The sequence below is a fragment of the Lepidochelys kempii genome, chromosome 5 (genome assembly GCF_965140265.1).
Source record: "Lepidochelys kempii isolate rLepKem1 chromosome 5, rLepKem1.hap2, whole genome shotgun sequence".
Lineage (NCBI taxonomy): Eukaryota > Metazoa > Chordata > Testudines > Cheloniidae > Lepidochelys > Lepidochelys kempii.
The window spans coordinates 96511813-96526318 of NC_133260.1; the positions used below are offsets into that span (position 1 = coordinate 96511813).

The 14506-nt window shown below is 38.9% G+C and overlaps 1 protein-coding gene across 1 annotated transcript in view; it reads left to right on the plus strand.

The window, feature by feature from the left end:
- RFK (riboflavin kinase) overlaps positions 1-8921 on the plus strand; it is a 20208-nt gene extending 11287 nt beyond the window's left edge. Inside the window, exon 4 of the mRNA XM_073345118.1 lies at positions 2101-8921. Within this exon, the coding sequence (XP_073201219.1) occupies positions 2101-2231 (131 nt within the window). The 3' untranslated portion in view covers positions 2232-8921. The remainder of the gene's footprint in view (positions 1-2100) is intronic.
- Positions 8922-14506: the final 5585 nt, after the last annotated feature.

The window sequence follows — 14506 nt, forward strand, 5'->3', positions numbered from 1 at the left end:
TCACCTGTGTAGGTCTCACCATTTGGAAGAGTTTTTGTCAGCAGATGAGTAGGGAAAGCACGATTATCAGCATCTCGTGGAATGTTACTTGGAATTTCAAAACAACTAATTTGAAGAAAAGATGGCATTTGGGTAGCATTGCTCTTGACAATAATTGCAATGTCAGTCAGTGTCAAACCTGTAGTACTTATGAATTGCTCTTTCTGCGTAAGATCTACATCTTCCTGTTGCTGTTGGGTTTCTTAATCGTACACAGGATCTTCTGCTGCATCTGTTACTATTGGCACATCTCCTTGACTATTGTCCTCATGATCCAGTATTGGCATTGAAATGTCACCTGTTGCAGTTGTGGAGTTTTCATTATCTGTAGCATTGTTTGTTGGGTAAGGTGTGTTTTCCAGTAGTTTGAGAAATGAAGTTATTGGCTTTGAGCTCTTAGCTGCTGCTTCACTTGATTGTTTTCGCCGTCTCTTGCTCGCACCACTTTCAGATTTCCTCTTAATAGTGATCTATCTGGTCAATATGTAGCCTATCCACACTTGAAATATTTTGCTGTAAATAAGTAGCTTATCTACACTTGAAATCTTCTACTGTAAACATGTACACAAATGCTGAAAAGACTTAAAATGAAGGAATACTACTTAAGAACACAAAATGAAACAGTCAGACAGGTTATTATCCTTATCACTGAATCAAAACTCAAGCACGCAGATATAATGTAACAGGCTGAGCTGAAGACAAAGGGATGATATATATAGTAAACACAGACATGGATACAGACAGAGAGATAATGTCCAAAAATTTCAAACGTGAATCCTCTCAAAACTCACTGTACAAGATTGTCCTCGCAAATTTTCACCTGGAATCTGGGCCTGTAGACTACGATGGCCTGTGATGATGGTCAAGCTAGGGCTCAACCAACCAGTCACCTCTTTTAGCTACCATATGAAGATAATAGTGAGGAATTCTCACACATTAATAATTCCTTAGTCAACTAGATGTAAAACTATAAAGACACTAAAATGTGACAATTCTCTACCTTTCAACACGCACTTGATCCAGCACCAGCCACTAGTAGTGGTTTGTTTATATAATCAGCTGATCTGAGCGGACACGTTCATCACTGTCTAATCGTGTGCTATCAGAACTGATATAAAATGTTCATAAATATTAATGAAAATATAACTCTTATGTGACAAAATCTATATCAGTTAACAAAAAAATTGTCTTACCATATCACATCTCTTATTTGCTTAAATTTGCAGCACTACGGTGAAAGAGTATCACATTTTGGTCCGATAGGGATGCGCATAAAAACAAGTTGCAAAACTTATCAAATGCCAAAAAATTAACTGTCTAAATTTGAGATCCCCTTTGAACTTGAGGCCCAGGCCAAATGGCCCCCCTGCCGCACCCCTTCCCCCCCCATTGGCCCTGAATCTTACATCTACAGTAAGACATAGTTTTTAAAAGAATCTAGTATAAAGAATTCAAACACTTCTAATGAAATATGTAGTAAGTCTACACTTTTCTTTTTCAATTTAGAAAGAGTAGGTTTAAAATTCTAAGTAAGAAATTAATGATTACCACTAGAGCTGGTTGGAAAAACTTAGGTGGGACCATTTTTCATTTGAGAATGCATTTCCACTGAAAATGAAACATTTTATGAAACCGTTCATTTTGTGGAAGTTTTATTTGAGGAAAAACTGGGAGAAGGGAGAATTCCAATCATGCTGATAACATCTTGTTTCAACATTTTTTGTTTGAACTTTGCCAGGTTTTTTTTCTATTGTACATTAGAATAAAATAGTCAAAATCAAAATGTTTTGAGCTGAAATGGAACTTTTTGGGAACTCTTTCATGGGCAATTCTGAAAATTTTGGTTTTTCTGAATAGTAACAAAACCAAATCTCAAAATACTTTGATATGGGATTTCCATCCTCTGCGCAGCTCTAAAAAGAACATTGTCTCTGAACCTGAACTGTTTACTGATAGCAGTCTGTTTTTTCTGGGTCATATGCACTCTCTCTCAATATTGTATGGTTTAGTATTTGGTCTGAATTTTTAAAAAAATATAAAATGTAAACTTTCCTTTTGCAGATGCACTTATTTCAGCAATTCAAGATGATGTTGAAGAGGCGAATAGAAAACTAGACTTACCAGAACACCTGAAACTCAAAGAAGACAACTTCTTCCACATGCCAGAAAGCAAACTAGTAAATGGCCATTAAACAAGGTCATTTGTACACTTATTTTTACTGTACTCTTGTCTTTGGTCTGCTCTCATTAGTATTCAGCTGTTGTATCTGGTTAGTTAAGTGAAATCTGTGTGTGAACAAAACACTGTAAAACAGCTGTGTTAGCCTTCTTTGTTTGAACTAATGTATTATTAAATCTGTCATGCAAGGGAGTAGAAAGTAATGTTAAATTCTCCTTAAAAATCAACATTGTGATTCAGCATGTTAAATTGTTCACAGGTCTGATCATATGAAACTCAAAACCAAAGTTACTAGTGTCTTTTTGTCTATTAATGGTGTGTACATATTGGCTACAGACAAAAGACTTCGTGATGAGATTAGAGTGGACAGTCATTACTGCTTTCCAATTGTTTTTACATTTTCCTTATATCTGGACTTCAGCCACTAATTTACAAAATACCAATAGTGATCATGCTACAGGTTTGTCTGTGATGTGGAAATCATCTGTAGCAAGAATAGCATACTGTAGAGATTATATTTTTGATATGTTTTAGTAGGCATATATTACACTTGAAACTGGCATTAATTGAAATTATTTATTTTTATTTGAAGAGATTATCACTAGAGTAAAATAATTGCACTGTCTTCCATTTTAGTGACATGCTCCCTATTTTAAGCATTGCCTGAATCCTAAAATGGATGCTTCTGTTTATTTTAAAAAATACATATAAATCCCATCGTGCCAAATTGTGAGTTGGCTGATTTCATTTTAGAATAACAGCTCACTAAATTTAAAGTAATTTAAAGATGCTAGATCTAGGTTACTAAATTAAATTTGTGTAACTCTGATATTGCAAAGCAGATTGAAAACCGTCCTTAGTGCAAGAGATCTTCAAATGATGTGGAGCCACTGTAGCGAGACCTGTGCCCAGGCCTGTGCCCTTGTAGCCACCTAGGATGGGAAAGGGGACCAGAGCAATTGCGCGTTGGCTATTGACAGCTGCTACAATGGTACTTTGGGGCTGTTGCAGCTGGACATAACCAAGAGCAACACTGAGGCTGTTCTTTAGATTATGTTGTGGACAAAACCCACCCCAGTTGACCTGAGGACTGGGAAGTTAAGCCATTTTTATGTTTTACCCTTTCCTTGGATCCTGCACCAAATGCAGCTTGCGTGGTGCCAATGATTAAGCACACTATCAATCGCTATGTGAAGAAAAAAACAAAGCCGCTTTTGGGACACTATGTGAAGAGGATAAATTCAAAATACAAACATTTCAGTAAAAAGTAAATAATTATGGTTTCTCTTGCCATACAAGACATAAACATGCATACAAATGCCATATTATCTAAACTGTGGTTGTACTCCAAGCAGATTCTATAAAAATGGGGCTTCATATTTCTAGTCTGATTCCAGATCAAATCTGCTTCTTTTACAAATATGTGATTTTGTCCCTTCTAACTACTAGCCATGCAAATTCATTCTGGAGTCTCAACCTGGGGGTTTTGCATTCCTGATCCTGGGCTGCTCCTTGGGCCTAGAATGATGCTTCACGTAAGTTAGTGTGCTGAGGGCCTGTAATATACAGCTGTACCAAGGACTGCCCTGTGCACTGCAGTGTTGTCCAGAATCTCTGCAGTGCTGTGCTGTAACCCCTGCTTTGACACACCCCATCCCCAGCATGCCTTTTATTTCAGGGTTCTCAGAAGTCAGACTTAGAGCTGTCTTCCTCAGTTCCTGTGCTGGGAATCCTTACTTCTCTGAATACGGGCTTCTAGGTTCCCTTTGTGCTTCTCTGGCTCTGGCTCTCTCACGCAGTGTAGAGACCAGAGCAGTTGTGAGGATCTTGCCATGAGAATGAAATTGAATTCTTTGATTTGCATATCACCAATTAGAGATCTTGCAACTGGAACTTAACAGTCCTGTTGATATGAAAGAGGAAAGAATCTAAATCGGTTGAGGAGGGAGGTGTGGTACATAACCACTTTTCAAAGTAAATAGTACTTGAGCTGGTCCTTGTTATCTTTTCAGAGTGCACACTGAAAATTCTTGACATAACTGCTGTCTGGAATTTTCCAAAGAAGTTTCAGAATTTCTCATTTGCCTTCTGTTCAAAGTTGGGAGAAATCACATGCAGTAGAAAATACTGTTTAAAAAGAATGGTTAATGTGAATGGCATTTTACTATAAGACTCAGTGTAAGCTGTCTTTTTACACTCTGCACAACAATTCAGACTTGTAAGTTGGAAGGAAGGGTATCTGTTAGGGATACATTTTAATTCAAATGAAGGAGTGAAGGGAGGATTTTCTTCTTGCATGAATATGTCCAGTTAATTCTGATATTTCACATTCCCCCTTTCTTTCCTGGGGGAACAAAATACCAGTTATATATACTATTAAGGAAAAGGTGTCGTATTGAAAAGTAAATCTGTTAGTTTAGGGTTTTAAAACTAAACAATTGTAAACTTTTTGCTAATGATTTCATGTGTCAGTTGAGGAATTGTTTACCATTTTAGGAAACAAAGGTGCCTTAAAACATTTGAGTACAATTGTTCATAACTGGTAACGAACACTAATGTCCAAGAATCATTTCACAATGTATAACCATTGCACTGAGCAGAGAGAACTTGAACTGCTAATTATATAAAACAACTGGAAGTGAGACTGATTTATATAGAGTAGTGTCTTGAGGTTGGTTTTTGAGAGCATAAATGTGTCTCAAAGTATCTCTCTGCCTTTGTGTTTTGTTATGTACTTGCTGGATATCAGTTATTTAAGTTTGATACAACTTAGTACAACAGAAGCTTTATGAACAGTTATATTTTTGTACTATATACTAATATAAAAGTACAAATCTTGTATTTGCTTATTCTACTGTTACAACATCTAAGCTAACTTTTAAAAAAGGAACTGTAGCTGGGTAACAGTTATATTCCTGTTTGTCTCATGTTTTCAGGTGAAAAGTCTTGCTTGGTATAAATAATTTTTACATATTGGTTGGCATGTTCTGAAAACATTGTCAACTGTTCACTATTTATGCTGCTTGTTTACTTGTCTTTCTTTCAGCTTCTACAATGAAAACTTTGTTCAGTGGTTTTCACTTTCAATTTCCCAGTGCTGCAATAGTTGGGTTACAAACATTGCAAGGGAAATGGCTTTTTAAAAATGTTTTAGAATTTTAAAAGAACCGTCAAAATACTTTCTCACAGTTTACATTTTGGGCCAAATATGAGTTAGTGTCTTTCTGAAATCTACTGCTGTCTTTGAATAAACTTTGGTCTAGTGTAGGGACCAGTCAATATATGTTTTGTTTTTTTCAAAAGGAAAAAAAAACCGAACAGTAGCTTTTAGGTAGGATAAAATTGGTATTGTTAGCTTAGTGCAAAATGTGTACATTTTTAGCACATGTTGAAAACTTTGAATAAAGTGCAATAACTGCTTGATTCTTTCTGCCTGATTTAAGATAGTAACTAACAATTGCTTATGTAGTTAATGTTCAACATTGAGAACCACTGGTGACTAGTAATTTCTAGTGTGTGTGTGTGTGTGTGTGTTACATATATAAAATCAACTTGTTAAAGTTGGGTTTTGTATTACTTCAGTTGACTCCTTTGCAGACAGCAGACCACTCTTTCTTGTTATGAAAGTGCCCTACCTATTTTTTGTGTTGAGGGCAATGAGATTGTACAAAAGGAAGAAAAATCCTGTTCACACTGCTTAGAAGTGAGGTTGTACATATGGCGATTGGTACAGCTACCATGCTAACTGCAGACCCATGTGCTTTGGAATCTTGCACCAAAGGTTTATTAAAATTCCAGGCTGTTTTCTAAGAGTCCCTGCAGACTCCACAACAACATGTAAAGTCACCTTTTATTAGCAAGTCTTCCTACTACAGTATTTGGCAAATTATATATCTTCACTTTCTACCCATCCCTATCATAAATTCTTGGGACTAGGTTTTATTTATTCACAGAATTTCTGTTGTCTAGGATTTATTGCCATGTTGTGTAACTAACACTGTACTCACCTGAAGCTAATATTACTTCCTGGATAGTATTTCCACAAGAACAGATTATATTTAATGAAAACCTAGTAAAAATTCACTTGGTCAAATCTTACCCTTTTTCGCATTGATGTAAATCAAAATTGATGTTTGCTGTTTCTTTTTTATATGGATGACAACAATGTCTCTTTCACTAGTGAAAACTGAACAAGTGATGGCTTAATTACAATTTTTTCTCCAGACTGCTAGATAACATTAATAGAGTTTAGTCCTTTATTTTATGTATTTAAATCATTGCCTACTACAATAGTGCCCTGATCCCTCATCTAGGGTCTGTAGGTTCTATTGAGAGAGAGAGCCCTTTTAAAACCAGAGACTCTTTTGCTTTCAGTGATGCTTTTCAGTGTCCGCCACAATTACCATCTAGTTTTGATTTTTTTAAAAAACATTCAAAGGGTTTAATCTGAAATTTAGAAGCACTAAAACAAACATGGTTGTGGTGATCAGCATTCTGTTACAAAACAAACAATTCAGGATTCAAATTATTTTAGTTGAAGGAAGATGGAGCACTTCAAAACCACATCTAGAAAGCAGCTCAGTTCTTTTACAAATCAGAATATGCCAGAACTGATCATTTGGGTGGTATTTTAAACTTTTCAAAGTGCTTAAGTGGCCTAGGAGAGTTGATAATGGAACTAAGAGAAAGATACACAACGGTGGATGTTGCACCAGTTAATGCCTAGGTGCCCTGGTGCCCTGCTTCCCTGTGAAATTCACAGCCCCAAACTCGATGCCCAGGCTTCCCATACAATGCATGGGGAAAGTTAAGTGCTTAAAAAAGGGATTCTCAGAAGCCAGCAAGATGAGCTGAGGGCTGCCTAAGCTAACCCTAAGAGGGGAGTAGTCCTGTATGTGGCAATCTTGAAGCAAAGCCCCCTACGGGCTGTTGCCTGGATGAAACTATTACCATGGTCAAGATCAGCTCTAAGACTCTTCTACTAGTGCATCCTTGTGCTTTAAATATCTACTGAAATGCAGAACAAGGATAAAAACATAAAAACATCGACCCATCTCCCATTGGAGACCACCGCATCACTTACCTCACAGTAGTACTTCAGATAGGAAGCAGTCAGCTCAGCGTGCTGCATAGATAGGCATCGGACAGCATGGATAGTTGTTCATCCACTGTCTTTTGATGGGATGCTCATGTGATCCCCCAGAGGGAAGCAGAGTAGCAGTCACGCATAGAAAACAAACCACAAATGCCATATTTTTCTCCCACAAGCTCAGTGTGGTGGCTGTTCCACTTTGTATAAATGCTTAGAGAGACATTGGGCCAGAGCCAGAGAGAGAGTGTAAACTGGTCATTAGAGCACCGCTCACCTGGGATGTGGGAGACCCAGGAGCCAGTCCTGCTCCAATGACTATTTTGATACATTCAAAGTGGAACAGGTTCAGTGGGAGAGATTGAGGGAACTCCACATCAGGGTATCCTGTAGCTCAGTGGTTAGAGCACTCAGAGGTGAGAGACCCCTGTTCAAATTATTTTTCCCCCTCAGGCAGAGGGGAAAACTAAACCTGGGTCTCCTATATCCCAGGTGAGTACTCTAACCACTGGGTTAAAAGTTTGCAACCTGAGCACCCTCCTACACACCCATCTCCTGGTTTTTGAAGAGGGCCTGATTTTGTTCAAGTGCTCTGAGCATGCCTAGTGGATCTCGCCCCATAGGGAAGATAATGTGGGCAAATGCCTGTCTGCTGCTGGTTCATGGATAGGCATCCAGACACCTAGAGTTAGGCAGACATGCGTTCTCGGAGGCAGAAATGTAAGGACCTAGAGAACTTTTACAGCAGAAATGCAGAGTGAGTTTAGGTGCCTATAGACTATCAGGGTTGGAAGGGACTTCAGGAGATCATCTAGTCCAACCCCCTGCTCAAATCAGGACCAATCCCCAATTTTTGCCCCAGATCCCTAAATGGCCCCCTCAAGGATTGAACTCACAATCCTGGGTTTAGCAGGCCAATGCTCAAACCACTGAGCTATCCCTCCACCTTGTATTAGATGGCATAGAGTGAGGATTTTGCAGATTACAGTGGTGCCTAATACTGGGACTTCGCAACCTGAGTACTTATGTGGATCTAGGCCTTTGTGTCCAGTCTGTTTCCGGTGTATGCTGTTATTAATAATGTGTTAGGCTCCTCCTATTTGTATTGGTCTTTCACACAATAATACAGGAGATAGATATTTTTAAAAATGGGTGTGAGGATTGTAGAACAAATATTGGCAAAGTCACTCAAAGGCAGCTGTACTACTTAAAAGTGCTCGTAAATAATTTGTGAAATGGACTTGATTTCAAGTGAACTGTGTGCCTTAAACAAGGTTTGTTCGGAAGTCCATAGGGGATCACAGTAAATAGAAATTCCATCATAATTTCTTACAGATTCCCCCAAGAAAAGCTGTACTAACCAAGATTAAATTATCCTTTTTATGAGAGAGGTGTGTTCACACTCCATACTAGTTCAGTTCTGGAACTCTGAAGATCAGAGCCCAAAAACAGATTGTGGTCGTATTTTTAGGAGTAGATTTGCTTTTAATTTGAGAATACAATGAAAATTCCAATGTCATTTAGTGAGAGTTGAAAGATGAACATTAGTTGAATTCGAAGATATGAAAATCCTTTATACATTCTAGTACAATATATATATATATAGTAAGAAAAAGACTACATTTTTCATAGAAAATGCTGAGATGTTTATAGCTCTAACCTATAGCAGCCTAACTCCAGTAAATGAACTCTCATATCAACTTTTGGAAATGTAATCATACAATATCTCTTCACCGCCCTCTGCCGGGTAAATTGAGTCGACATTGATTTGCTTACTTGTTGCCTGTAACTTAGAGGTCTGGGTTACAGAAAATTAAGTACAGGAGATTCTTCTGTATATTCCAAAAATAAGTGTGTAAAAATCCAGACAGGAAGATGAGGTGACTGTAGTTTTCAAATGAGGTTTGTGGATGATTGGTGTTCTGGAGAGCACTTCAAAGTGGTCTTTAGAGCCACGTTTATAGCAATGCTGAAGAACATGCAGCTGAACCAAAAGCAGTCCTGCCATCCTAGACTGTTTCATTCAACAGTCTTCAGACAAAGTTCCCTTATAGCCCTGCCCTATGTTCCTCTGCCTTTTTGGTGACTGAAAAGGAAATTAAAGCAGCTAATGCATGTATATAGCACTGAAATTCAATGACCTTGAGTTGCAATGAGATGCACAATCTACCAGAAAGAGGAAAAAGGACACACCATATTAGGACAGAAAGTAAAATTATATTCAATTGAAAGTGCAGGAAAAATAGAAGTGGCAAAAATCATGCCTGTTATAAATAATAAGATCACCGTAGTTGCACCAGGAATTAATTTAGTCTGATGTAGGAGTATAGACAGAACACATGGACAGAGCTACTCTTTCTGTAAAGTGCCATGGTATCTTTAGTGAAATTTTGTCTCATTTAAAAGACTACCTTTGATAGCCCAACATCTGCACTGCAATTAGACACCTGCAGCTGGCCTGTGTCAGCTGACTTGGGCTCGTGGGGCTCAGGCTGAGGGACTGTTTAATTGCGGAGTAGACTTTCAGGCTCGGGCTGCAGCCTGAGTTTTGGGACTCTCCCATGTGGCAGGGTCCTAGTGTCCAGGCTCCAGCCAGAGCCTGAATATACCACAATTAAACAGTCCCACAGCTTGTCAGCTGGCTTGGGCCAATCAGGGGTTTTTAATTGCCTTGCAGACATATGGGCTATGGAAAAAACATCACTACTTTCTGCAGTGCCTGTCTACTTGTCTCGGGGTTTTCTATAGCACCCACAACTGCAATTTCTAAGCACATCAATTTTCTGCCTGTTTTCTTTCTGGTATTAAAAATGAAAGACTTAAATATCAAATTGTGTATTGATTTCATTTTGAATTTGTAAGTAATGTATATTGGGCTTGTTTTACTGTACTGAAATGAAGAAAGACACAAGGGAAATTTAACAAGCAGAAGGACATTTTTGTTTAAACACAGCATAGATTTGCTATACAATCTGCTGCTGCAGGAGACAATTGAGGTAAGGTGATTTTTTTAAAGGACTGGAACTATACAATGATTACTCAGGGCTTGGCTACGCTTGCGAGTTAGTGCGCAGTAAAGGAGCCCTGTGTGTACTAGCTCACTTCCCATCCACACTGACAAGGCACATAGAGCACTCTGACTCCACGGCTAGAGCGCTCCTGGTACTCCACCTTGGCGAGTGGAATAACGTTTGCTGCGCCTCTGATGGAGCACCGCAGCGCCAGTGTGGATGAGGTATTGCATTACTGCGCTCTGATCAGCTTCCGGAAACATCCCATAATCCCCTTAAGTCAAGTGGACACTCTTGTCCTTGTTTTGAACTCGCTGTAGGAATGCAGATATGTCCGTTGAAAGCTCCGTTTCTGACAGCCAGCATGCTTATCTGCTCTGAGACAAAGCAACAATTACTGTGGAATGCTGTGTGTGAGAGAGAGAGGCGGGGGGATGAGGAGTTTGCTGGTGTCTGAACTTACAAGACAGCATGCTGACATGCTCTCAGCCTCCCAAAAACCCACTCCCCCCCCATACACACAACACATTCCCTGTCACACTCCACCCCTGACCCCCCATTTGAAAAGCACGTTGCTGCCCCTTGAATGCTGGGATAGCTACCACAATGCTCTGCTCTCTGTGGCCGTTGTAAGAGCTGCTAATGTGGCCACGCCAGTGTGCTTGAAGCTGTCAGTGTGGACAGACTGCAGCGCTTTCCCTATGCGCTCTACGAAGGCTGGTTTAACTCAAAGCGCTCTACATCGGCAAGTGTAGCCATGCCCTAACATTTGTAGTCTGTAAGGAGGTGTGCGTGTCTCCCCTTCTGACAGGGAGGGAGGCTGTGCCTCCTCACTGTTTCTCAAGCAGGGTGCAGCTCCAGCTAGTTGAGTCCACCTGGTGATTAATCCAAGTAGCAGTTAGTCCCTCTGCCCAATCCCTCAATCAGGGCAGTGAGCCATTAGCAGGCCTGGCCCACAATCAGCTCAAGCCTTAATTAGTCTCTCTGCCCCAGTCCCTCAATCAGGGCAATTCACAGTTTGTAGCTCAGACTGAGTCCGTGCAATAGAGCCCAGCAGTTCAGGGTGGGAAATTAGCTCTCCACTGGGAGTGACAGCAAATGTGCTCAGCAGATCTTTCTATACAGCACAAGACAATATTATCTGGGGTTTACCTCTCCACAGAGGGTGTGCACATGAGTGCTGAGTGAATTCTCTCACACAGATCTGACTGCAGCCTGTGTGCTGAAATGGGGCTTGAGAGCCTGGCACAACAACTCAGTGCAAGGGAAACCCAGGCTGGCAGGGAGGGCTGAGTGGGACCCCAGCACATCAGGTGGCAGGCATCCTGGACCCGGGGAGGAGGAGTTTCTAACCCGTCACAACATTCTTATAAGACTAATGCCTATTTTAAAAAAACTAACATATAGATGAGCTGGTTTCCAGCTATGAGTTTGTCAGTTCTTAGTTAACATCTACAGCCTTGGCCAGAGCTGGCACTTGGTTGGCCAGCATCGCAAACCTGATCACCTGTTCCCTTGCTTAAATCAGATAGTGGCTAAGTGCTCTGTTTCTGTTTGTTGGCTGTGTGTTCCCTGCAGTATTAGGAATTGGCTGGTGAAAGCACAATACAGAATTAGATTATATGATTTATTATAGGAACTCCCATTTTTCTAAAGATGAGATTCTAAAATGGGAAAATTAGTTCACAGGAAAAGAAAGAAAGAAAGATAATTGGGAAGTAAAGACCATGTGAAGAGGAAAAGGCACACAGCAAGAAAGGGTGCAGTGTTGGTGTTGATGTGGGGAATGAGAGAAGATTTGAAAAGGACAGATAAAAATGAGCATGAGAAAATTCAACGTAACAGACATCAGATGAGCACAAAAACTGAGTAATATTCCAATAAAACTAGTCATACAGAAGCTGAGAAGAGACTATATATAAGGAACAAAATCAAAAGAACTATTTTCCTTTTTATTCAAAGAAATGTATAATAAGGACACATTCAGTATATACAGTTACTCCCATAGAGACACAAAGAGAGTGAATTTATTGGAATTTTTGTCTCTGATATATAATCTTTTCCAGGTTGGTAGGGACTGAAATTTGTTAGAGCTTGATAGTTCTTTGGCGGCTACTGTGAAATGTGATCTCAGTTCATCTCCTAGAGAATAGGTATCCACATTCATTGTAACTAGGGCTGTCGATTAATTGCAGTTAACTCACGCGATTAACTCAAAAAATTAATCATGATTAATCGCAGTTTTCATCAGACTGTTAAACAATAGAATACCAATTGAAATGTATTAAATATTTTTGGATTTTTTTTACATTTTCAAATATATTGATTTCTATTACAACATAAAATAAAAAGTGTACAGTGCTCACTTTATATTATTTTTATTACAAATATTTGCACTGTAAAAATGATAAAGAAATAGTATTTTTGAATTCACCTCATACAAGTACTGTAGTGCAATCTCTTTATCCTGAAAGTGCAACTTACAAATGTCGGGGTTTTGTAACATAACTGAACTCAAAAACAAAACAATGTAAAACTTTAGAGCCTACAAGTCCACTCAATCCTACATCTTGGTCAGGCAGTCGCTAAGACAAATAAGTTTGTTTACATTTACGGGAGATAATGTTGCCTGCTTCTTATTTACAATGTTACCTGAAAATGAGAACGGGGTTTGCATGGCATTTTTGTAGCCAACGCTGCAAGGTATTTACGTGCCAGATGTGCTAAACGTTCATATGCCCCTTCATGCTTCAGCCACCATTCCAGAGGACATGCTTCCATGCTGATGATGCTCATTAAAAAAACATGCGTTAATTAAATTTGTGACTGAACACCTTGGGAGAGAATTGTATGTCTCCTGCTGTTTTACTCACATTCTGCCATATATTTCATGTTATAGCAGTTTCACATGATGACCCAGCGCATGTTGTTTGTTTTAAGAATGCTTTCCCTGCAGATCTGACAAAACACAAAGTATGTACCAATGTGAGATTTCTAAAGATAGCTACAGCACTCGACCCAAGGTTTAAGAATCTGAAGTGCCTTCCAAAATTTGAGAGGGACGAGATATAAACCATGCTTTCAGAAGTCTTAAAAAAACAACACTGATGCGGAAACTACAGAACCCAAACCACCAAAAAAGAAAATTAACCTTCTGCTGGTGGCATCTGACTCAGATAAGGTAAATGAACATGTGTCAGTCTGCGCTGCTTTGGATCGTTATCGAGCATAACCCACCATCAGCATGGACGCCTGTCCTCTGGAATGGTGGTTGAAGCAGAAGGGACATATGAATCTTTAGCGCATCTGGCACATAAATATCTTGCGACCCCAGGTACAACAATGACATGTGAATGCTTGTTCTCATTTTCAGGTGACATTGTAAATAAGAATTGGACAGCATTATCTCCTGCAAATGTAAACAAAGTTGTTTGTTTGAGTGATTGGCTGACAAGAACTAGGACTGAATGGATTTGTAGGCTCTAAAGTTTTACATTATTTTATTTTTTAATTCAGGTTTTTTGTACATAATTCTACATTTGTAAGTTCAACTTTCATGATAAAGAGACTGCACAACAGTACTTGTATTAGGTGAATTGAAAAATGCTATTTCTTTTGTTTTTTACAGTGCAAATATTTGTAATAAAAATAAATATAAAGTGAGCACGATACACTTTTTATTCTGTGTTGTAATTGAAATCAGTATATTTGAGAATGTAGAAAACATCCAAAAGTATTTAAATAAATGGTATTTTCTATTATCGTTTCACAGTGTGAATAATCGCGATTAATCATGATTAATTTTTTTAATTGCTTGACAGCCCTAAAATTGTAGCTGACACCATTGTGAGCCAGCTTTGCAGAACTTTTGTCTACTGAATGACAATGGAGACATAACTTCCCACTCTCACACTCATTCACAGCTGGTCCCTACATACAGGGCAACTGCTACCTAAATTATACCTGTTCAGAGGAAAAATACAAATGCCATTCTCTAGCACTGTCCTTTGGTACCTTCACCAATAATAAATTCACAAGAAAAATTAGTTTAAATTCAAATGTACTGCAGTTATTGAGCAATCCCACAAACATTTCTAAACAGATACCAACTAAACACCCGGAAATTATGCAGATACAGCAGAGAAAAGGCAGAAGTTTCATGACACCAACGATGGTACCTACTATGAA